This window comes from Odontesthes bonariensis, chromosome 4 (assembly GCF_027942865.1).
Source record: "Odontesthes bonariensis isolate fOdoBon6 chromosome 4, fOdoBon6.hap1, whole genome shotgun sequence".
In the NCBI taxonomy this organism is placed as follows: Eukaryota; Metazoa; Chordata; class Actinopteri; order Atheriniformes; family Atherinopsidae; genus Odontesthes; species Odontesthes bonariensis.
In genome coordinates this window covers 4,289,540-4,315,566 of record NC_134509.1, presented here as the reverse complement: position 1 = coordinate 4,315,566, position 26,027 = coordinate 4,289,540, and the positions used below count along the sequence as shown (strand labels likewise).

At 38.7% G+C, this 26,027-nt stretch overlaps 1 protein-coding gene across 1 annotated transcript in view; it reads left to right on the top strand.

Moving 5' to 3' along the window:
- Nucleotides 1-26,027, top strand: part of LOC142378264 (sphingosine kinase 1-like) — a 52,268-nt gene that overhangs the window by 4,953 nt on the left and 21,288 nt on the right. The window contains exon 2 of the mRNA XM_075462558.1: nucleotides 13,795-13,944. Coding sequence (XP_075318673.1) covers nucleotides 13,795-13,944 — 150 coding nt within the window. The remainder of the gene's footprint in view (nucleotides 1-13,794; nucleotides 13,945-26,027) is intronic.

Here is a 26,027-nt window from a genome sequence, read left to right as displayed (position 1 = left end):
GAATAAACAAAACAAAAGAGGTTTTCAGTGTGTCGTATTGAAACAAATAAACATTTTGTTGTCTCAGTATATGAATAAAACAATTTCACCAACTCATTTTCTGTTACTAAATAACTGAGCTAATAGAATCGATGAGAAGCAGAGAATTTTGGGAATCTTTCGTTGAACTGAAAGATCTAAGGGACATTTCTGTAGTTAAGCTCTCTTAAAATCTGTAGATGAAACCTGCGAGGCCTTTCTGCCTTTCACATCTCTTCTGGTGCCAGAATGCCAGCTGCAGAGCCGAAAGCTTGGAGCAATCTTTCACTGCTGTTCCGTCTCTATGGAAGTTTTTCTGTGCCATCAGAGTTTGAATATGAATTTCTAATATTGAATTTTTACAGCATCAAAATCAGACTTTGAATTTGAAAAACCAACAGTGTAAAAAAAGAATCAATTTCTAAAAACAAAAATCAGTGTAAAAAAATTCAACATCTAAAAAAAATTCAATGGATGTTGAGTCTGGTTCTTTTTCCATTGAATTTTTTTCCACTGAATTTTTTTAAGTTGAATTTTATTCCACTGAATTTGTTTTTAGAAATTGATTTTTCTTTTACACTGTTGGTTTTTCAAATTCAAAGTCTGATTTTGATGCTGTAAAAATTCAATATTAGAAATTTGTATTCAAACTGATGGCACAGAAAAACTTCCATACATCTCCTTTTAATCCAAGAACATCTCAGGATGATGGGATGTCTCATGAAGCTCCCTGTTTGGATTTAGATAAAGCAGACAGATTAACTAAGTGCTCTCTCGGTTTCCCCCAACTCCTCTCCCCTTTCTGCTTCTTCAGAGAGATCCGTCAGGACTTTTTTTCCACAACATGAAGCCTTTTTTCTCTCAGCAAGTGCTTGGTTAGGATGTTCTCAAAGCCTTGAGTTTAGTTTATCCTTAGTTTGGCATTCTGCAACTTTATACTTTCGTGTGCTTCATCGGAGCCCTCTTCCTATATCACTGTCAGCTCAACTTACAAGATACTCATCTTGGTTGCCTACAACAGGATGATGTCAGGTATCAGTGTGCTGATGTTGACGTCAGTTGGAGACCGTACCTGCTTATCGAGCCATCCCATCGCAAAGATGTGTCTGAGATTCAGATATTTTCTTGACCTTTATAAATTATTTGAATGGCAGCTCTTTCTTTGCAGTGTGGCTGGATATACTGATTTTATTAATATTTCACTCTTTTCTGTTTAAAGTGCTTTTTAAGGAAGCTTTTCTGTGCCATCAGAGTTTGAATACGAATTTCTAATATTGAATTTTTACAGCATCAAAATCAGACTTTGAATTTGAAAAACCAACAGTGGAAAAAAATTCAACATTTAAAAAAAAATTCAGTGGAAAAAGAACCAGACTCAACATCCATTGAATTTTTTTCCACTGAATTTTTTTTTAGATGTTTAATTTTTTGTTGGACTCCGTCAGGGCTGCCCTTTGTCACCGATTCTGTTCATAATTTTTATGGACAGAATTTCTAGGCGCAGCCAGGGCGTTGAGGGGGTCCGGTTTGGCGACCTCAGAATCGGGTCTCTGCTCTTTGCGGACGATGTGGTTCTGTTGGCGTCGTCGGGCCGTGACCTTCAGCTCTCACTGGAGCGGTTCGCAGCCGAGTGTGAAGCGGCTGGGATGACCATCAGCACCTCCAAATCTGAGACCATGGTCCTCGGCCGGAAAAGGGTGGAATGCCCTCTCCGGGTCGGGAATGAGATCCTTCCCCAAGTGGAGGAGTTCAAGTATCTCGGGGTCTTGTTCACGAGTGAGGGACGAATGGAGCGGGAGGTTGACAGACGGATCGGTGCGGCGTCTGCAGTGATGCGGGCTCTGCACCGGCCCGTCGAGGTGAAGAAGGAGCTGAGCCAGAAGGCCAAGCTCTCGATTTACCGGTCAATCTATGTTCCTACCCTCACCTATGGTCACGAGCTGTGGGTAGTGACCGAAAGAACGAGATCGCGAATACATGCGGCCGAAATGAGTTTCCTCCGCAGGGTGTCTGGGCTCTCCCTTAGAGATAGGGTGAGAAGCTCGGTCATCCGGGAGGGGCTCGGAGTAGAACCGCTGCTCCTCCGCATCGAGAGGAGTCAGATGAGGTGGCTCGGGCATCTGGTGAGAATGCCTCCTGGACGCCTCCCCGGTGAGGTGTTCCGGGCCCGGCCCACTGGGAGGAGGCCCCGGGGAAGACCCAGGACACACTGGAGAGACTATGTCTCTCGGCTGGCCTGGGAACGCCTCGGGGTCCCCCCAGAAGAGCTGGAGGAAGTGGCCGGGGACAGGGACGCTTGGGTCTCTCTGCTCAAGCTGCTGCCCCCGCGACCCGATCCCCGGACCAGCGGAAGATAATGGATGGATGGATGGATGTTTCATTTTTTTTACACTGATTTTTGTTTTTAGAAATAGATTTTTTTTTTACACTGTTGGTTTTTCAAATTCAAAGTCTGATTTTGATGCTGTAAAAATTCAATATTAGAAATTCGTATTCAAACTCTGATGGCAGAAAAACTTCCATAGTCAGTCATCCATTTTGCTGTTCTCTGATACACTGGCAACAACAACCATTTAGCCTATAGAAAAGTGAGTTTACCCAAGAGAAATCCAATCTTGCCTGGTAAAAGTAGATAGATTAGTAGTAATAGATATGCCAACACTGCACAGACTTTATATATGTCTGTTTTCACAGAGTTAATCATGTAAATTAAAAGATGTTAATTAAGTATGTAAGCTCCACTTCTTATTGAATGAAAACAGAAACTGAATCTTTAATTAATAATAATAATAATAATAATAATAGTAATAATAATAATAATGATAATAATAATAATAATAATAATAATGATAATAATAATAATAATAATGATAATGAACTTTATTTATAAAGCAACTTTTAAAAAAAGAGTTTACAAAGTGCTTTACAGGCCAAAAAGTTCAGACAACAAACAAGAGGGAATAAAAGTACCACATAAATGGAACATTAAAGGTTCAATATGATAATATCAGTTAGAATAGATGTTACTAGATTAAAAATAAGTTTAGAAAATAAATGGATAGATAAATAATGGATAAGTAAAATAAATAAAAAAGACAATAAAGCCTTAATTCCTTGGGCAGGTCGTTCCAAAGTCAGGGGTCACTGATGGCAAAAGTATGATCTCCTCTGGATTTGAGCCTCGACTTCGGAACAGCCAGGAAAGCCCCGTCCGAGAATCTAAGGCTGTGAGGTGGCTCAACAGTTCCGAGATGTGACTCTGGGCCATTAAAAATTTTAAAATGTACGGGGAGATTTATTTAAATTTAAACCAGTGAGAAGCCTAGCTGCTGCGTTTTGGACCAGTTGGAGGCATGATAATGATTTTTGTCTGAAACCAGTGAGGAGGGAGTTAGAGCATCTTACCTGGAATTTATAAATCCATGACTAACACTGTCAAAATCTGAGAAAATGTTCATCACTGAAGGAAACGAGATTGGACAACTTTTTTTTTATGTGCGGCTGGAAGGCGAAGCATGAATCAAAGTAGCTTTAATTTCTTACTCCTTACTTCTTGGACCTCTTCTGTTTAACTTGTATATGCTCCCTTTGGGTCAGATATTGCAGAACTTTAACATCAATTATCACAGTTATGCAGACGATACACAACTTTATGTGTCTCTGTCACCATGGCGACTGCAGCCCAGCAGACGTACTGTGTCAGTGTCTGGAGGAAGTAAACACCTGGATGAGAGAGAATTTTCTACAATTAAATGAAGACCAAACTGAGATCATTCTGTTTGGGAGCAAAGAGAAGAGGGTCAGCGTTGGTACATATCTTGAGACTCGGGCCCTTACAATCACTGACCCAGTTCGTAACCTCGGAGTGTTGATAGACTCAGATCTGACTTTCAGCAGCCACATCAAAGCTGTCACCAAGGCAGCTTTTTACCATCTCAGAAACATCAACAGAATTAAAGGTTTCCTCCCCAAACAGACCAGGAGAAACTCATCCATGCAATTCATCTCCAGCAGACTCCATCACTGTAACGCTCTTTTAACTGAACTTCCCAAAAAGAGCATTAAACATCTGCAGCTCATCCAGAACGCTGCTGCTGGAGTTTTAACCCGGACTAAGAGATCTGAACACATCACAGCAGTTTTAAAATCTTTACTCTGGCTTCCAGTCAGTCACAGAATAGATTTTAAAAGCCTGCTGGTGGTTTACAATCTGTGATATGTTCAGAGAATATAAAGCCAGCAGAGCTCTGAGATCCAAGGACTCAGGTCAGCTGGTCCAGTCCAGAGTCCAGACTAAACATGGAGAAGCAGCATTTAGCTGTTATGCTGCAAACAAGTGGAACAAACTGCCAGTGGAGATTAAACTTTCACCAAACGTAGACATTTTTAAATCCAGGTTAAGAACAGTTCTTTTCTCATGTGTCTATGTATGGAATCTGCACGATATCTTTGAACTAATCTAGACTGTTGCTTGTGTTTAAATTCATTTAAATGATTTTAATTGTTTCTCTTTATATTCTTTTATGTATTTTTAATGCTTCTTCCACTCCCTGCTGCAATGCTTTTATTTTATGTAAAGCACTTTGAATTGTTTTATACATGAAATGTGCTATATAAATAAATATGATTTGATTTTGATTTGATTTGATTTACTTCTTCCTTTATTTTTTTGCGTTGTTTCCCTGCAGGAATCTAAACTCCCCTCATTGGTCCAATGATGAAGCCTGAAATACACATATGCAACAAACACAATTCCAATTCCTGCATATCCTCCTGTCCTCTTCTGACCTTACTCTTTCTCTGATAACGCATACATCCCGTATAACAAAGCTTAAAATACTGTAAGAACATAAACTCTTTGCCTTTCTTAATTTAGACCTGCAGAGGGCTAACCACTGCCACCTCCTCCTCCTCCGCCTTCCACACCCTTTGTGGTTCTGGCTCAGGAAAAATCTGCTTTTGTGCTTGAGCAGCATCCACTCTTTGATTTACAATTAGGAATCAGGAGTTTTCCCCTCACTGCACTTTAAAGGCTACTTGGAACCGGTGAGTTTGTTTGTCTGCAGCTGAATCAAGGGTCTATCCCATGATTCGGTGGCAGACGAAAGAACCGTCCCTGCCACCAAACATCCAAGTAGAGGATTGGAAAACAAAATCACTGTCAAGTTCTTTAATACAGGATTTATTATTTCCTGATGCCTGAAATGTCTGATGTTAATAAATTCTGTTAACACAAGACGCATAAGAAACCTGCTTTATGATAAGATGTTAGAATGTGAAAAAGCCTTTCCTTTATTATATTTGGAAAAACCTCTTCCGGCATATTCTTACTGCCTTATTTCCTCACACAACACAGTACACCACAGGATGTATATCAAAACAAGCTGGTACACATCTTTTATTCAAAGTTCTACTTTTAACAAGGTCAACTGTTTTGGTTTGTGTGTCTGTATTTCTTTAGGTAACTTAGTCTATCAAAAAGTCTTGTAGTGATTTGATGTTGTGTGCGTGCACCCTTAATTTGTCTTTTTTAGTAACTGTAGCTTCCAAACAAATCTTATGGTGTGAGAAGATGAGTATTTTCCTCTGAAATGCAGCTCAGTAAAAGTTCTGCACATTATGAATGAGACCCGATACACCCCAGACACCATGTGCTATGTCTAAATTGCTATCGTGTGGTTACGTTTGGTATTCAGTTGAAGTATGCCCTTGTACTTTGGCTCAGAGAATCACCGTTGCACTGTTGTCAAACGACACTATCATATCTGTGAAAATGGCTGTTTTCATGAATTTTGCATCTCTGGCTTGACTGGAAAACGTGGGATTTTTTTCAACCTTTCTTTGCACTTTTCAGGATTTAGATTTTATTTTAAGCATGAGTTTATTTGTGTTTTACAGAATAGATTTTCTCTATACACGCCAGACTTTAAGAATAAAAAAATAGAGAGTTGCCCACAATATTTATAGATTATGATGGGATGTATCTGTGTTATTACATGGGGCTGGGAGAGTAAAAGTATTATGTTAAATACAAGATAATGCACCTATTCCCTAATTGTGGAAACTGGATTCTCTCCTGGTGGGTGTTTATCAGGACTTAACGCCCTCATTATCACTGGGCATCAGATGGAAATATGTATAGTAGTAAGTACAGTAAAACTAACTCATTTGTTGGGAAAAGTAAAAAAAAAATGATATGTCTATTGTCATTAATGTCTATTGCAACAAAGTAACTACTGAGATGAGGCAACTCTTTGTAAAAGAGCAGCACTGAATCATTCGCATCTTTATTTTTAACACAGGATATTGTATATGTACCATATGCAGGGAGTGCCGAGCCGGTGAGCACATATGGCAGTAGATACTTTAGTTTGTGCTTCTGTGATTATAAGATTCAAACATCAGTTTGCTTTCCTTTTTATCTGTAAAGGAAGCTTTGCTACACAGCTGTTGTGTTCACCGTTACAGGTTGACACTCTATGATGCTATAGAGTCTATATTAATTAATAAATGCAGGCAGGATGAATGCATACCTCTGCTTCCATTCTTCTTTGTAGGTCCTGCGTTCTGAATCAATTTTTCTTTTCAAGGTTTTCGACAACGACATTTTGCATTGATAACTAGCATATAGCAATGTTCAGCTAATCATTTACACGTCATCCAAAAGAAGAAATAATTGTATACATTAGTTACGGCAGGTTGCTAGGCGAGTCGCCTGCTTCATGAGAGACGGCAGGAGATGCAGCAGGCGGCATAAAAACAGCGCACAGAAGCAAATTAACGTTTTTAATTAAATTAAATTAAATGCATTTTTAAAGTTAAATAATGTTTATTTTAATATAATAATTAATAATATAAAATAATAATATAATAATAAAAATAATCCCCAGCTGGGATTTGAACCAGAAACCCTCTTGCTCTGAGCTGACAGTGCAAACCACCGTGCAGCCCATATTATAGATCAGTTTATGTTTATTGCCTTACATGTCTTCATTTCCACAGTGTATCTTAAAGAAGTGCCCACACAAATATGCAACTTATTGTCACAGTGGTTTGGGGAGTGGACTTCAAAAGAAAACTGGATTTATTTCACAAAAAACAAAGTACAAACAAAAAGCGCGGCTGAGCCGGATTCGAAAAACTAACTGTGGAAAAAATAAACAAGGAACTTGGCATGGCTTAGAATAAATAAATACTTAACTTTGAGAAGACGAGGAACATGGAATAAACAGGTAAGACATGAATGGCAAGAAACAAAAAGATCCGACAAACAAACAGGGGAGACAGGAGACTGAATAGAGGGCTGGGAGTGATTGATGACAAGGTGCAGCTGGTGAAACTGGACAGGTGAGGGGAGTGAACTAATTAACAAGCATGGGAAGTGAGGGGAAAAACTATGGCAAAACTAAAAACTCCAAACCAAGACATGAACTGAAACATAAAACATAAAACTAAAAGCATGAGTCCCATGGCGTGACACTTATTGCTCCTTGTAAAGGGATTTTAATTTGTCCTCATATTGGATTTTATTAACCTGCCATGGTCATGTTTTGTTACCAGTCATCACATTTACAGTTTGACACTGGAATTGTCCTGCCTTGAATCATAACTTGAAGGGTGAAATCAATGTTTTTTTCTGACTTTGCTGAACAATATAATGCTACTTTATAAGAAAGCGCATCATTCCCTAAATTTCAACAAATCAAGGAAAATGTGACCTTTTGCCTATTCTTTCTCTTTAAATCCCCAGCGGTAAACTTTTACACGGCGTCTCAACTGAGTGGGAATGAGTCGGGAATGTGGCTGAACTCAGCAGGTGACAGCCTGGCATGTTTTACATTTTTTATCATGTATGCAGCATCATTTCCTTACCACAGACAGCTAATGGTTTGTCATGCTCAACTGCTCGTAGGGAGCTGAATTCAAGGTGCGAAACACCAGTATGACTTACACATGTAGAAGTGTATTCAGACCAGGGGTGGAGCAGTGATTTTAAATGTGGGGGTGTTCCAGGGATGGCACATGAGCACCACATCAAGCCCATAGACACGACGCTGAAGTTGGCATCCGATTCGAGAATTAATGGGCATAAAGGGCCATTTCACTGCATTTTTTGCATTTTGATCGTCCTAAACTAGGTCCTGTATGGAAACTACAATAGTTAGACTGCTCAAATCTGGATGGAATTATTCTAAAGAGGCTGTAGATTCATTAAAACCTTGTTTGGGATTTGTGAAAATGCAGAACAGGGCCATTTTACTGCATTTTTTTTGCATTTTGATCGCCCTAAACTAGATCCTGTATGGAAACTACAATAGTTACACTGCTTAAATCTGGATAGAATTATTCTAAAGAGGGTACAGAGTCTTTAAAACACATTTTAGGATTTGTTAAAACTTTATTTGGTCATTGAAAATTCAAAAAGGTGAAATCATCTTTCTGTAAAAGTGGGGATGTCGAAACACCCCCATCCCCCACGGGTGCGACGCCCATGATTCAGACCTTAATTAACACATACATGTGTAAGTCATCATTGTAGGTTAATGTGAATTGCAACACAGTAGTTACATTGCAGATAAAAAGAGTGACCATGAAAGTCATGAATACTGTATTCATGTTGTTTAATTTATTTGTTTTGTAATTGAGAGGTTTTCCCTTCTTCGTGTGGCCCAAATTAACTGTATACGTCCTAAACACGAACAGAAAAAGCTCATGTCATACGTCGCATGATGCAATTTCTGTGGGCAGTAAATACAAATCAAATGAAGAAATTGGCCCTGTTTTATGTCGCTTGATAAAGGGACAAAGAAAGATGAAAGAAACAAATTTTCACTAAAGGAAAAAAAGAGAAGTGCATTTTTAAGTGTAATTAAAGAGGAAGCTGACGCAGTGCTGAACATAGAACAAGACAAAACTGTCATCTGTTCTCAGACTCTTTGCAAACCCAGAGGGCTATTATAGGGAACTTTTCCGGTAAATGTATTTTTCCTGGCTGCTGGGCTTTCCCTTTCATTTAGACTGTTATTTCCTGTTGCAAATACCTCAGTAGTGGTTATTCCATTAAGATCTGGGACAGTTCCCATGCTGTTGGTTTGAAGTGAGCAGATGAGGCGTCTGTAATCACAGAATTGAGATGCCGAGCAGAGCTTTGTTGCAGCAAGTTTGCTTCCTTTCTTTGCTGGTCTTTGTTAGGATGTTGATTCACTTAGATTGCTTCTTCATTGGAAGCGCTTCACGGCCACCCACTTTATCACTTATCCAAAACCTGCCTTTTTTTAAAAAAACAACAGTTTTCACGTCTGTTGTGTGCATCTGGCGTTCTTTGCGATAAAGTAAATAAAACACTACAGTTAGTACGTGAGACAAACATGCATGAGTTGACAAGGAGTTCCAGACACATCTTGAACCCATCCCCCAAATTATTAACTTCCTGTCTTAGAAAAAAAAAATCTAGACGAGGTTAGATTTTTTTAATTGATTTTCTTTCCAGTCCTTTGCATGGTTTTTCAGATATCTGTCCTGCTTTGGCTCAGTGCCTCAATGTTTCTGCAGCAGTGCTGATGATGGAGGAGGAAACTGACCGTGGACAGAGACGGGTGGATTGATAGTAGTCTCTGGAATGTTTTGAGAAGGAGAGGAGTGGCACACAGGAAGTCAGCGGCATGAGGATTTAGCCAGAAAGGGCTGTTTTGAGAATGGCTAAGAGCGCACACATGCACACACACACACTTGAAGGTCAGGATGTTCTCCGCCAACTGTCACGCCAGCTGATTCATCCTGGCATCTCTTTAGCTTATTTTCAAGAGTACAGTCATTTGGATTTTTTAAAGGACTTCATCTAAATGATGCAAAGAAATGAACATATGATTTAGCTGCACTTAGAAAGATCACATGCTCTTTATCAGTTTATCATTGATAATTGTAATCGTACATAAAATGACTTCTTATGCTATCCAGAACTGAAATGTTGTCATTGCAGTATTTTGTTTTAACAATTAATTAGGGGTGGGCGAAAAAATCGATTCATGTACATATCGCGATTTTTTTTTATGGGATGATTTTAAAAATCGATTTTTCTCCTCTGAATCGATTTTTTTATATACATATATATATATATATATATATATATATATATTTACCCTTGCCCTGTCCAGCATTATGGCAGCAGAATTGTAATCTGAATACCGTTTATGCTAAACACATTTGCTATGCCAAGGGAAGCTTTATCGATTATATTACATCATATCCGTGTCTAGATAAACTTCATCAATTCATCACATTAAGTTATGTTAAAACTAGCCCACATTTTTGCTGTGTGGACATTTCAATTAATTTTGTAACTGTAAACTTTAAAAAATGCCTCTTTTTGTCTGAGTTGAAATAAATGTCAGCTGCTGGACTGACTGACACAGACTGATGTGCATTGTTTATGGGAACGACATTCATTCTAGAAGTGTATGATTCAACTTGTTTGTTTTTTTAAGGAGGAAAAAAATTGCAATTACTGATTATATTGAATCGCAATACTTGGAGAATCGCAATTATCAAGAATCGTGATACAAATCGAATCGTGACCAAAGCATATCGTCCCACCCCTATAATTAATACATTCAACTTATTTATTTACCGTTGTTGTCATTGAACTGTAGGGATAGGTATATCTGTCACTGACCATTCTATCCACTTCAGTTAGGACTGAAGTCTCTCAACAAGTACTGAAAAGATTCCTAATGTATTTGATGCAAACATTTCTGGTTCCCAGCGGATGAATCTTACTGAAATCATCCCCTTGATTGTTTCCTTCCTCTGCTGGGACATTTTCTCTGTTGAAAGGGTGGGTGTGCTTAACTGTTCAAGTGTGCTTGGTGTTAGAAAATCTAAAATGGTGAACATGGTAGTCATTGTAGCATTGAACATTGTTAGCATTTAGCTCAAAGCAGTACTACGCTAAAGTACGGCCATAGTGAGGTGTGACTAAAATCTTGTTGTCTTCTAGACTTTTTGAACTACTAGATTGAATCATATTGCTTGCAGAGACAAGTGTATACAAGACTATGAATATCCATGTGGTCTAATTTATATATTGTCCATTCATTGTGTGCTGTGAACTACATCTGGAAGGAGTATAATGTCAAATTGACCTTTCCAGTTTATTTACTTCCAGTAACACTATACAGGGAATATAGGTGATACGGAGAGGATTTCAGTTAGGAAATTTAATTAACTTTTTTTTTTTCATGTTGGCGACTTTGGTGCTTTGACACAATGACTTCCATGTGTTTATCTGGATTTGAATACGGCAGATGGTTGTATTTGCATTTGTTTCTTGCTGAGCTGTTTTGAAAAATTATAAAAAAGAAAGGAAAAAGGAGAATATATAACATTTCAGGCTGGCCCACCACAATAATGCCGATAAGCTTAAATTAAGGCAAGGCAAGGCAATTTTATTTATAGAGCACAATTCATACACAAGGCAATTCAAAGTGCTTCACAGCTACCACAAGAAGGCATTAAAAATAAATAATAATAATAATAAAAATAGAAATAAAAAAAATTATAATAATAATAAAATTAATAATAATAAAAAAATTAAAATAAATGAAAAAAAACATTAAAAATAATCATTAATTAATTAATTTAAAAGTGAAGAGTGCAGATAAAATACTTTCAGCACAGCTAAATAGAACAGTTTTCAGCCTGGATTTAAACATTGTCAGAGTTGAGGCTTGTCTCACATCTTCTGGAAGACTGTTCCAGATTTTAAGGTTGTAAACACCTCTTCGTATGATACAGTTTAATGCGACAGCACCACAAACTGCAGCCTCATGAATGACCGTGGAGCTGGATTTAAAGGAGTATTAATTGCAGAAATGCTGTGTGAAAATACATTAGTTTGAACCAGATAGGAGATTGAGTTTATAAGGTAAGGTGATAGCAGCTTTTTATTTAGCTAAACCAAACTAAATATAATATTAGACAATGGAGTTAAACTCACTGTTACGCTCTGGTGACAAGAGACAAAGAAATGGGAAGTTTCCTTAATGTGGGAACTTCTTTTCTTACCTGCCTATCTGCATTCCTGGAGTATCACTGTGTGGCACGGTGTTCATTAATACAAACTAGTTTTGAACGAGAGCTAATACTCTTCAGTTGTTCCCGCCCACTGTGACTCATGCGTCACCTGTCAGACTTGTTTGGATGAAAACTCATAAGACAGTAGCACAAAGTCACATCATACCCCGAGAGGAATTCCACTCGAGGGTTCGTGTCTTACGGACTGACACGCTCTGTTTGGGTGTGTTTGTGTTTTGACAAGACATGTCACAGAGAAGAGGCTTTTCAGAATCTTTTTTGGGCCTGTCTGTAGATACACCCCACAGTTGCAGTGTGTCAAATATAGCTGATGGCTTTCTGTCACAATACTGTTCGTTTGTTTGTTCTCTTTTCCATCTGAGAGGTCAAATTAGATGAACTTGATTTGTGAACTTTTTCTCTTAAAATGCATTTTTTTCTGTCTCAGCCAGCCTGTATCATGTACCATTTATTTCAATGTAGTTTCTCTGTCTCAGATGAGATATTGGATGATTATTAAATTCTTTATAAGCTAATTCAATTCATTTTTATTTATATAGCGCCAAATACAACAAATGTCATCTCAAGGCACTTAAGTAATAAAGTCCAATTCAAGCCAATTGGAATTCAATTAATTGTAATCAATGCATGCAATACTTAATAAATCCTCTTCAAATATTGTGGGACAGGGAACCAATGGTGGTTCCTTCCCTCATTAGCCGCAAATCATTTTTTAGAATGTTTTAAAATCACTTGAGGTTTGTGTTTGTTAAACCTCTGAAATCTTTGATCCCCATGATATTTTAAATTTAATTTGCATTGCCACTGTAGTTAAAGGTTTAGAAAAAAGACTCCACTCATCCATTTTTTATATTCAAGCCACGTAGTAGGATTTATTTGTGTTATTTCTTTTTTTATATCTTGGATGGTGTGTAATTGGTCTGTGACATTTGTTTCTGCCTCTATACGTAAATCTCCTGTTGGTCTTAGCCACAATGTCACTTCATCAGGGTTTTGTTTTTGTTTTTTGATGCGATACATCCAGTCGACATTGAATCAGATGAAGCTGCATCTGGTTTGCTGCAGAGGTAGCAGCAGCTGGGATACATTTTCTGCAAATGTATCATGAAGGAATAGGCAACAGATCGTTACATCAAAACATGTCAAACTACACATTAACAGCGTCCAAAAACAAATACCATAAATTTGCATTCAATTATTTTCAGTCACTGGTTTATAGGTTGAAGTGATCACCCAACCAGCTAGTGCAGGACAAATGTATGAAAGCATAAAACTGTCAGCCAACATTTATTTCAGATTTTTCTCCCAGTGTGCAGAACACTCAGAGCTATAGTCTGTACTGTATAAAACACTGCGGAAGACATTCATTACTCTAACCTCTAATGCCCCTTGGTGCAGGCAGGAGAAGTCAGCCTAATGCTGTTCTGCAGTGGTCCTTTTTTTGTTAGAGAAAACATGAAATATTTAAGCACCGACTATCTTTTTGCACTTCTGTCCTCTCCTTCACCCAGAAAGGGGAACGCTCCCCATCTTAAGACCGAGTCGCATTGGTCAGGTTTCAGCTGAATAATTATCCAAGCGTGATATACATTCAAGCTGTTCTGTTGGTGGACTCACTTCTAGTGTGCTTGTATTGCAGATGATGAGCCCATTTGTAACGTTGACCTTTTCTCTCCTGTGCAGGCGTGTTGCTGAGCGAGTTGTCCCGTCCGTGCCGGATGATGCTGCTCGTGAACCCACAAAGTGGGAAAGGACAGGCGCTTACCCTGTACAACAGCCACGTCCAGCGGATGCTCAATGAGGCTGGCATCACACACACTCTGATTATCACTGGTGAGTTGTTGGCTCAAGTCAACATTGCATAAGCTTTATATGCATTAGTTATTGGTTAGTTCGTAGACATACGTGTAGGCTATTGCTGCTGTTATACAGCAATACTGAATTTCTGACACTGGCTGTGTTCGAAACCGCATACTTCTCCTACTACTCCTACTACTCATACTAACTTTAACTTTTTTAAGTTCCTGGATGCATACTAGATTCGCCGAAATGTTGAGTATTCATCATGAGGTTACTTGTCATACTCAAACTACCCAAGATGCAACGTAACGTGACGTCGCCGATCGTCATTTCCTGTCAAAACGGCAGTTTCAAGCTAGCTACAACGAGGGTAGGTTCACTTCCTGTTTTATAAACAAAAGCACCAATTGTATCGTAATGGCTTTCCCTATGATAAAAGGCAACGGGCATTTTATTTTGTGAAAATAACCGGAAGTGCGTTGCTCACTGCGGCTAGCTTTAGTAGCGCCGAATTCGTGGGAACAAAATTGTAAACAGCCGGTATTTTGTCAGGTTTTCAACACGTTGGGGATCTAAACGACTACTTTCTCGCCTGAAAATGTTTCAAATGTTGCTAAAGTTATATATTTACAGAGTTTATAGCCCGAGCTGAAATCACCTTCAGGCCGGCTGATTTCGGCTCGGGCAGGAGTGAAATGCATTGTGTGTAAACGCTCTGCATACTGTCTGATCGAATGAGTATGCCGTTTGCAAGTATGTAGTATGTAGTAGGCGGTTTCGAACACAGCCACTGTCTTCAAACCTCTCTCGCAGTGTAAGACCACTGAAGCCAGAATTTAGAACTGTTTTATTTACTGTATTTCCCTTTGGGTCTAGGACTAGTGTCAGCTGAGATAGGGTCCAGCACACTGCGACACTGAATAGGATAAAGCAGAAATATATGAATAGATGGACTGACACTCTTCAGGAAAAATAGATTCACTGCTTTCATACTGCAACGACTGTGGGGGAAATGACAGAATGAGGTCACTAACCCAACATGTCAGCTTACTCTGCTCTGTTTCAACACATTTACTATTAAGGTCTGAATTTGGGCAGATTATAAATTTATGGGCGGCTTGTGTGGCCAGTGTTGGCAGACTTTCCAATCCCATGCAGTGGGTTGCCAGCCATGGAGTGCTAGTAACACAGCCAAGCCATAGCAGATCCAAGACATTAGACACATGAGCTGCCAATGAGTACATCCCTATTCATTTTCCACTGCTGGTCTATCAGTTGCCAGTGCTGGCCAAAGGCATACCAGGTTCTACTGTGCCATTCGTAAATGACAACAACAACAACAAAAAAAAATCACACTTTTTTAAGATGTTAAACACATCAAGAAAAAAAGTAAGGACACACATTGAAGATCACTTGAAATTTGATCACTGTAATATCAATATATAACAAAACCTCACAAACAATAAGCTCTTACTAATCAATGCCACACCAATATGTCAGTGAGGAAAAGTGGAGGATGACACTATGAAAGTCACAGCTCAGCAAAGACCACTGTAACAACACCAACACCAGCATGTCCCCTGCTTTTCTCACTCTGTATCACTCTTCCTCTGCGCTGGTTAAAAATCTTCTTCTTCTTTTTATGTAGTCACCATCATTATGCTGACCAACTGCCTCTGAGCCATATGCAGGCAGAGCTGCTATGTAATAAAATGTCAATACAGATACACAGCAAGAAAGAGATATGTCCATCAGAAACATACACATTCACACAAAATCCCTTTTTCGACATAATATGCTTTTACTAGCATGGCCTAATACAAATGTTTTCACCATAATAGATCTAATCTGCAGTCTTGCTAAAATACGCAAGACTTTGCCCATCTTAATGGGAGCAAAGTCCATATACATTCAATCATTTTTTTATCGTGACAACTGCAACTGACACTTCTGTACTGTACTGAAGTTAGACTATAGGCTACAAGCGTAACATAAATAACTGCTTATCTTAAAGGCAACTCTGCAAAGATTACAGAAAGACACTTATCGAGACAGATAAAGATCAGGTGCAATATCATGCACATAGCAAAAGCTTCTGATAACAGTGTCTCCACATTCCCTGAATCTCTTAAATGAATCTGCTATGGATGATAGAATACTCAAACCTTTCACAATTTTATATTGAGAAACAATTTTCTGAAATTGCTCTCGCTAAGGTGCTCTTTTAAGACCTATCGTGATTTTTTTTTTTCAATTAACTTTGCTGCATGCCGTTTCAGTTGTTTCTTTTTAGTACCACTTGCTTTTCCAACCCTGTGTTTAATGCAATTCAATTGATTTCAGTTTTATTTAGACAGCGCCAAATTACAACAAATGTCATATCAAGGCTCTTAAATAATATAGTCCAATTCAAGCCAATTGGAGTTCAATTCATTGTAATTATAATTCAATCAAATCCAATTAATTAATTTCAAAACTAATCCAATTCGTTCATATAGAGACATTTCTAAAACTATTTCCTAGCTAAGGAAACCAACAGATTGCACCGAAACTTGTCTTCAGTCCAATCTCCCGTCCTGAGCGTGCCTGAGGCGACTGTGGAGAGGAACGACTCCCTTTGAACAGGAAGAAACCTCTGGCAGAACCAGAACCAGGAAGGGTGGCCATCCGCCTCCACCAGCTGGAGTTTGAGAAGATAGAAAAGGGGGGGTTAGGCAAATATCTTATAATGAGATCTTTAGGATATGATGGAGCTCGGTCATTAAGAGCTTTATATGTGAGGAGAAGAATCTTAAATTCTATTCTGAATTTAACAGGGAGCCAATGAAGAGAAGCTAAAACTGGAGAAATATGATCTCTGCTGTTAGATCTCATCAGAACTCTGGCTGCAGCATTTCATGCGTATCAAAATGCGCATGAAATGAACGCAGAGGACGGACAGAAGGTTCCGTCTGTTTGCCTCTACCTAATTAACGTGGAGTATAAATAGGCCATTAATTGGTTTAGTAAGCACAGGCGTCAGCTGATGCCAACTGTTGAAAAATGTTTAATTGGCGAACAGATGAATCGGTCTATCTCAAAAACTAATACATCAGTTCCTAAAAATTACTTGAATAGAAACTGTACCTGTGAATGAACAAGTTAGTCTCAGCTTCTGTCAGCAGACCCTGCCAAGACAATTTTGATTTTAAGGTTATCTTATTTCAAACCTTTAGTGAACATTTAAAAGTCGAGATTATCTCCTGTCATTCATGCCAGAATTCAATTGCTTAAAATGCTAATAGTGCTGTCCAAAGTTTCCTCCTCCATGGTTTTCCTCATAACAATTAGCTGCATCGCAGTCATGTTTTTCATCACGATGCCTGATCCACATGAACAAGTAAAACTTGTTTAAAAGCATTTGAACTTCAGCTGCAGCTTCTGTCCATCTAACTATTTAGCAGTACAAAAGTCCTTATAGAGTTTATTATAGATCATTAGATCATTGGTGCGCTCAACTCAAATTCTTAAACCATGATAGGTGTTGACCCAAGAATCCAATATAATAACTGAAAATAATTGCACTTACAAAATAGGTTTTATGACAACTCTCAAAATTCACAGCAACAAAAAAACAGCAGAATTTCAGTCCTAAGCTTTCCTCATTGTTATCCATCCATTTCTAAGTTAGTGTCCTCCACCACCAGTGACAGTGTGAGTTGCGATCCAACATCATGATGTAACAAGCATTATTTGCATTAAAATGCATACGGAATAAATGAGATGCATAGGGAATTTATATAGCGCTTTTCTTCTCTTGTGGTCAAGAAAAAGTGCATTTAGACTGTGAGCCACACTCAGTAATTTAGACATATGTCCTTTTTTAGTCGATATAGTCTTGCTGGTTATGCAGTATTTTTTCTATATCAAACACACATTGATGAATGCATAGGAAGCATAGGGGTTCAGTGCCTTGCCCAAGGTCACTTTGACTTGTGGACTGTGAAAGAGACTAAAGGCCTCAGTACGCTTCTCCATCGCTATCCGTCAATCCGTCTCCGTAGTCACAGAGAGGCTGTTTCGAAATTCTCTGTCGGGATGTCGGATACGCAAGGCACTTCACCTCCCGTTCAGTAGGCGTCGCTACTTTAGACGACCCAATCTCGCGACGTCTATCGTGAAAGTCGTTGATTGATTGTTTACCTTCCGGCTCCGCTCCACTCCTCACAGTGAACGATGGCGACCTCTTCAATAAGGCGTTCCTCGATTTGCTCCATTTTTTTTAAATGTTGACCGGCACACAGTAAACTCTTTCAAAAATGGCGGTGTTGTTGTTGTGAGAGGAAGGAACTAACTAACCGGAAAAGTGATTCCGGAAATGATGTTGTCAGCCGACCAATCACAACCCTTGCGGTCTCCGTCGCCTCGACGGATAGATAGGAATGTTGGCCTACGCACGCAAGCGACGGAGAGCCCTCTCCGGAGAGAGAGGTAGACGACCATAAATCAGCCTTAATTCACCGATCCTTTGACTGGCAGACAAGGGCTGTGTTCGAAACCGCCTACTAAGTACTACATACTTGCAAACGGCATACTCAGCGTTTACCCACAATGCACTTCGCTCCTGCCCGAGCCGAAATCAGCCGGCCTGAAGCTGATTTCGCTTAAGCTATAAACTCTGTAAACTTTAGCAACATTTGAAACATTTTCAGGTGAGAAAGTAGTCGTTTAGATCCCCAACGTGTTGAAAGTCTGACAAAATACCGGCTGTTTACTATTTTGTTCCCACGAATTCGGCGCTACTAAAGCTAGCCGCAGTGAGCAACGCACTTCCGGTTATTTTCACAAAAATAAAATACCCGTTGCCTTTTATCATAGGGAAAGCCATTAAGATACAATTGGTGCTTTTGTTTTGAAAACAGGAAGTGAACCTACCCTCGTTAGCTAGCTTGAAACTGCCGTTTTGACAGGAAATGACGATCGGCGACGTCACGTTACGTTGCATCATGGGTAGTTTGAGTATGAGTAGTAATCTCATGATGCATACCCAACATTTCGGCGAATCTAGTATGCATCCGGGAACTTAAAAAAAGTTAAAGTTAGTAGGAGTAGTGGGAGTAGTAGGAGAAGTATGCAGTTTCAAACACAGCCCAGCATTCTATCTCCTAAGCTACTGCCACTCAATAAACCAAATTTTTTTCTCACAAGTTGTATCCCCTAACAACTCATATTACTGTCGAGGGGCTTAGTAGTTGTACCAAACGTACTTGTGGTGAATAGAAACGGCAGAAAATATCAAGTCTCTACAAATGAATGAATGAGTAATGAATGACAGAAAGAAATGATAATTGCGAAACTGCAAGCAACACAGACCTAAGGTGCCACCAGAGAGCTCATATTGATATATTACTGAAAAAACAGGTCCGTTTGGATTGAGATCTTACCTGTCTCTTTTTAACTGCAAAGGGTATATTAGTCAGAGAGACGTGTGTTTGTGCATGGCAACCGAGTGTAAACTAAGCAAAAATTAGGAGGCACACAGAGGGAGAGAGACTGTGCTTTGCTAAGAAGATTAATAATAATAATAATAATAATAATAATAATAATAATAATAATAATAATAAATTTTATTTATAACGCACTTTACATTTACAATAAAATTTCAAAGTGCTAATAACTGCTACAGCTTTACTTGTTTGCTGCTGTATTAAGTTTTGAAATATTGTATAGTGCAAGCCTACTTGGTGTCGTAAAGAACTCTTACTCGTGTCTGACTCATGAGAGCTTAAAACACTATTGCAATTGTTGTAATTTACCGTGTGAGATGAGAAACTGCAGCACAACTCAAAGCTCAGTTGGTTCTCTGTATGTTTTAGCATACTTAATGTCTTTTTGCCATAACATTTCATATCAGTCTCACAAGGATGCTGCATTGTGTTCGACAAAACAGATGGGATCGACTGAAAACATTGCTATGTAGTCAGAAAGAGAGCAGGAGCTGAGCTGCAGCTCATGTCACTGTAAATGGAGTGCTAAGCTACAGTTGAATCAGAAGTACTTTTTCTCTGGTTTGGTGATTGCAGTGTTTTGTGGTTTCAATCAAGTTGAAAATGATACCTTTTCCTCTTGGATAAACAGTTGAAGCTAGTTTTTCCCATTAATGTTTTAAAGCAGTTAAAGGCGGGGTAGGGGATCTTTTTCTGGAACATTTTTTTACATATTGCTTGAAATACTCTTCACACCCCCATTGCAACCAATTAATTAAAAGTTTAGTCTATCAAACTGCAATCTGCTCCTCCCTCCCCCTCCTTCCCCCTGTGCACGTACCCTGCTCCGTGAACGAATTACGCCTCCAGAAGCTTGGCAGGAAGCTAAACTAGAGCCAGCTTGGCTAGCACCTAGCATTATTAAACGTATAGTTAGCATAAACTAAATACTAAATACTAAATACTAAATACGGCAACGATCGATGCTTGCTGTCAGAACAGCGCTCGTGCACCTTCGTGCGCGTGCGCGTTCATGTACTCTAGAGGCGTGCCTTCGGGGGTAAAGTGAAGAAAAGGGTTGGGACTTTTTACCTGTGTATTTTCAAAATGGAGCTTCGCTGGACTCAAAATCCAGGATCTCCTACCCTACCTTTAAATAACACTGTGAAAAAAAAAAGAAACTGCTGTAGCTAAATGTCAAAAAGAAACGCACGGAGCACTAAAGTTTGGATGGAGGTATTTAACAACATGGTCTGCCTGATTTCTTTAAATAGTTTAGACTTTAGAAGTGCTGAAATAAATTATTTTATGAGATTTGATTGAGGTTGTTGTTCTCAATGTTGTGGCTGCTGTTTCAATAAATACAAAATAGAGAGAAAATGTACTTTACTATGGAAGCGTATTGCATTCACTTAAAAATAAAACTCTGTTTTTTCTGTCTAATTTATTTTTTGGTTTGTTTGTCGGGGTATTTTTTTTTGTTTTTCTGGCTATTTTTTTCTGGTTTTCGTGGTAATTTTTTCTCCCTCTGTTTTTCGGGATACCAGTAGAAAGCAACAATCAACGCATTCATTCCTTTATGAGGGCTCTATTTAATGGAAGCAAACATGACTGGTTTGTTTAGTTTAATCAAGTTTTACTTTGACCTGGGTTTAAGACACTGTGAGATAGTCCTGTCTTTAAGTCATGTAGATGGTATAACTATTAGTTTGTCGACTTTACGCAGGCACCTGAAGACTTGTATGGGCGGGGGCAGGAGTCACCTGCAGGCTGGATAATCTCGCAGGATTTGAAAGTATCTCGATATTTCCGAAAAAAATTACCACGAAAAACAGGAAAAAATAGCCAGAAAAACAAACCCAAAAATAAATTAGAAAGAAAAACCGGAGTTTTTTTTTTTTTTAAGTGAATGCAATACTTTACAATGGGTTTGGCAGTTGCCCTTTGAAACAGCATGTCTAGCTGTTCTTGTGTGTCACTGGCGTTTGTACACAGTATGCAGTTGGAAGTCTCTGATATGTGAATGCTAACAAAAGTGGACAGACTCATGGTTAGACCCTTGGGTATGTTTCAGCTGTGGGTGCTGCCAGGGGTGGAGGATAGATGGATGACTGCACTGCTGGTGGGGGTTTGTGAAATGAGAGACTGTGTATATTATGTTTGTTCTGTACATTTGCGAGTCTAACCCACGTCTATCAGAGAGTATTAATTTAAGAATGTTTTTTTTACTTGTTCAGACTCGCGGTCGATACAGAATTTATAAGAGGAGACCTGTCCCTTGAAGCAACCTCACGCCTTTGCCTTTTTTTTTTTTTATTCAGACTTTAATCTCTCATTTATGGTGACACCTACTTAAAGACGTGTCTTTCCTTTATTAACAAGCTGCATGTTGTGTGCATAGGAGCTTCATTCTCAACCACAGTGTGGTAATTTTGAAACATATTTTGTGTGAGTGTAAGAGGAGAGTGCAATGAGAGGGCAGGGATCTCGGAAACACCCTAGATCCCATAAAACTATGCATGAAGCCATTTAAAAATGTTTGAAAACCTACTGCTGAGGGATGAAGAAAACAGGAAATGTCACGAGAACTGTGCAATAATACTGCACAATACTGACAGTTTATAAAACTATTTTAGACAGCTTTATACAATGTTCACTCAAAAATATAGAGACAGGCTGATCTGAAACTAGAAAGATTAGTTCCTTATTTCAAGGTTTTCACAATAAGATGCTTTACACTTTAATGATGTAGATGTTCACTGGGCAAAAAGGTTGCTGCCTTGGTTTCATAATGAAAGGAGCAACGTGAGATTCTTTCTTTTCTTTTTTTGTCTTATTTGACATGGTTTTAATCAACCGCACACAACCACAAACATTCTACTAATCGCAGAATAGCTCTATTGCTTTTATTCCTTCTCTTCGTCTTTTTCGTGTGTAAAACGTGTTCACAGCCTCACTGTTTAAGTGCTCATGGTTACTTTCTCATTGATAAATAGATGTAGTTAGGTCAATTGACCTTAGAAAGTCCATTGAAAAATGTTCTTTTCAGTCTCAGTGTCTAAGTGACCCACCGTAAATCGCACTTTTAGCCCTAGCTGCTAATCGCTGCCCTCCTCCACTGTCTTACCCAAGGCAAGGCAGGTTTATTTGTACAGCACAATTCAACAACAAGGTGATTCAAAGTGCTTTACAGATACATTAAAACAGTAGAAATAAAAAGCATGATTTAAAATTTTAAACAAAAAAAATAAGAACAATAGATAAAATCAGTAGTTAAAATATGATTAAGTTTTGAAACTCAAGCTTCAGATTTGGAGCTTTATTCAAACGCAGCTGAAAATAGGTGTGTCTTCAACCTGGTTTCAGCTGATCTGAGGCTTTCTGTGAGTTTGTTCCAGACATGTGGAGCATAGAAGCTGAATGCAGCTTCTCCATGTCTGGTTCTGACTCTGGGAACTGATAGAAGACCGGATCCAGATGACCTGAGGGGTCTGGAAGGTTCACACTGGGTCAGGAGGTCACTGATGCATTCTAGTCCTGGACCATTCAGAGCTTTATAGAGCAGCATCAGAACTTTAAAGTCTATCCTCTGATGGACCGGCAGCCGGTGTAAAGACCTCAGAGCTGGACCGATGGGGTCCACTTCTTTATTCTCAGTGAGGACTCGAGCAGCAGAGTTCTGAATGAGCTGCAGTTTTTAGGTAGACCTGTAAAGATGCTGTTACAGTAATCAAGCCGACTGAAGATGAATGCATGGACTAGTTTTTCCAGGTCCTGCTGACACATCAGATCCTTTAACCTTGATATATTCTTAAGGTGATAGTAGGCTGACTTTGTTACTGCCTTAAAGTGTTTTTCCATTCCATATTAGTCCATCACTACACCCAGATTTCTGGCCTGGTCGGTAGTTTCTAGGTGTATAGATTGAAGTTCTGTGGTGACCTGTAATCGTTTCTCTTTGGCTCCAAAGACAATTACCTCAGTTTTGTTTTTGTTTAGCTGGAGAAAGTTGTGGCACATCCAGTCATTAATCTCCTCAATGCATTTACCAAGAGCCTGTACAGGGCCTCGGTCTCCTGGTGACATTGTAATATATATCTGCGTGTCATCTGCATAGCTATGGTAGTTTATTTTGTTGTTTTTTATAATCTGTGCCAGTGGGAGCATGTAGATGTTAAACAGAAGAGGTCCCAGGATGGAACCTTGGGGAACTCCACATGTGACTCTTGTGTGCTCAGATGTAAAGTTACCTATTGACACAAAGTACTTCCTGTTCTCTAAGTATGTTTTGAACCAGTTTAGTACAGTTCCGGAAAGACCCGCCCAGTTTTCCAGTCGTTTTCAGTAATATATTGAGATCCAGTAAAACTAAGACTGACATTTTTCCACCGTCTGTATTCAGACATATGTCATTAAACACTTTGGTCAGAGCAGCCTCGGTGCTGTGGTGCTGTCTAAAACCTGACTGGAAGGTGTCATAGCAGTTATTTTGTGTTAAAAAGTAATTAAGCTAATTACTGGAGTTTTTTATTTGGCAGCTTGTTCATGCTCGAACTATTTTCTTAGCGGTGGCGGAGTAATATCAACGAACATCCAGTACAAAATGTCAAATAAAACACGACAGAAGCAACTTTTTGCAACGAAATTTGATATGGATTACCAGTGCACACCAGTAACCACTCCGGTGAGTTGATTATTTTGAAAACGGACGTTTATGGTGCTTTTACGGACCTTTTTGGACATGCGCAAGACTTGCCGTTCTGAAGCAGGTTGAGATGAATCAAAATTAGGCAAATACCGGAGACAGCAGTAAACATCAAAAAAGCGGTGATGGGGGTTCTAAACAATGCAGACGACTCAGAAAAGAGGCTTAATGTTGAAAATGCCGCAGTTCTCCTTTAAATATTAACAGTGTTTGCTACGAGTCTCTTTTTTTCTTGTTTTATTTAAGTTTTTCTTAATATATACTTTGTTTCTTTTTTCCAGGTGGCAATGGGCCCAGAAATAAACCTACACATTCTGTTCTCTGTGGCTGCCCAATGTTGAAACTGACTAACGTATTTAATTTAAAACCACCCAGCGACGACCTCCATGTGTTGCTTTTAAAAAAGCTGAACTCCGATGCACCATGTAGCCTGTGCAGGATAGGGTGTTGGTGAGGGAGGACGTCATTCCGCCATAATTATAGTTTGTTGTAAAAATACCTCTAAGTTGAGCCATATCTTGACTGTCACTCAGTTTGGGTACTTTTTCCAGAGACACACCACAAAATAGCGCCCATGTTTAAAGTCTTGTTAGCGGATCAAGGTTCAGGCTGTGCTGAGGGCAGCATTGGAGCAGGAAGTGTCTGTCAGCGCTGTGTAGTCCTCAGCCCAACCCAATCAAGTCTCTGTGGATCTGTGAAGATAGGATATATAACTGGAAAAAAATATAACTTTGGATGCAGTTGTCAGGGCAGGGAATTAAAGTAGAAGTTATTTAGTGGATATTTTACTCTTGCTGCAGAGTCACATGGATCATTTTTTTTTATGTATGTAAAATGCTGTAAAAACTGATGTTGTAGCTCATCAATGACATATCCCAGACCTAATAATCCCCCATAGAATATTTCACTTTGCATTGCATACATTGAAAATACAGCAGTTTTTCTGTGTGTGTTTTTTAACAGAAATTGGTGTTTATATACACCATATACACTAGTATTTAAAGGGTTAATTTTTTTGAAAATAATTGAAAACTTGGTGGTTATGATCAGAACTGAAGTGGAAGAAAAGATTTCTGAAAAAAAAAGTGGAAAAAAATATTAACATATGGTATTTTGGGGATCATTTTAGAAGGGGACAAAAATGGCTCTTTTCAGAAATTAAGGAGGTTTTTTTTTTTAAATCAGGCATAACAAAAAAAATAAAAATCCCTAAAAATCAATGTTGTTGCTAATCATTGACATATCCCAGACCATAATTATCCCTACTCAATAATTCCACTTTGCATTCCATATTTTGAAAATACTGGCACCTAAAGGCTTAAAATTTGGGCTAAAAAGTTCAAATTGGCATCTAAAGGGTTAATTTTTTTGAAAATAATTGAAAACTTGGTGGTTATGATCGGAACTGAAGTGGAATAAAAGATTTATGAGAAAAAAGTGTAAAATAATATTAATATATGATGTTTTTAGGTCGTTTTAAAAGGGGACAAAAATGTCCCTTTTCAGAAATTAAGGAGTTTTTTTTCTACACAATGAAAAATTGCATTGTATATGATGTGTGTTTGAAATTCGAAAAAATCGTCAAAAATGCACAACTGGACCAAATATGATGAGTATCACTATCTACAGTGTGAAAATAGAGGAGAAAGTACACCCCGAGTGGAGGAAAATGTCCCCTATCAGGGATCAGGGTTAATATGTATGTTCTTGCGTGATGCTGTGGAATCTCAATCAAAGGTTTAACAAAATGATATTTTTCTTTTGCAAACACACTAAATAAGGGTTGACCTGGGACCAATTTTCAACCCCTGACTTTCATATCCAAGACAAGCCCATTCTTCACAAAGAGTAGGAAATTCACTTAAATGAAACCACAATTCATACTGTCTACTATTTCACTTAATTAAAAAAGTGTGCTGTTTCTATCGCTTTGTTTGTTACTGTCA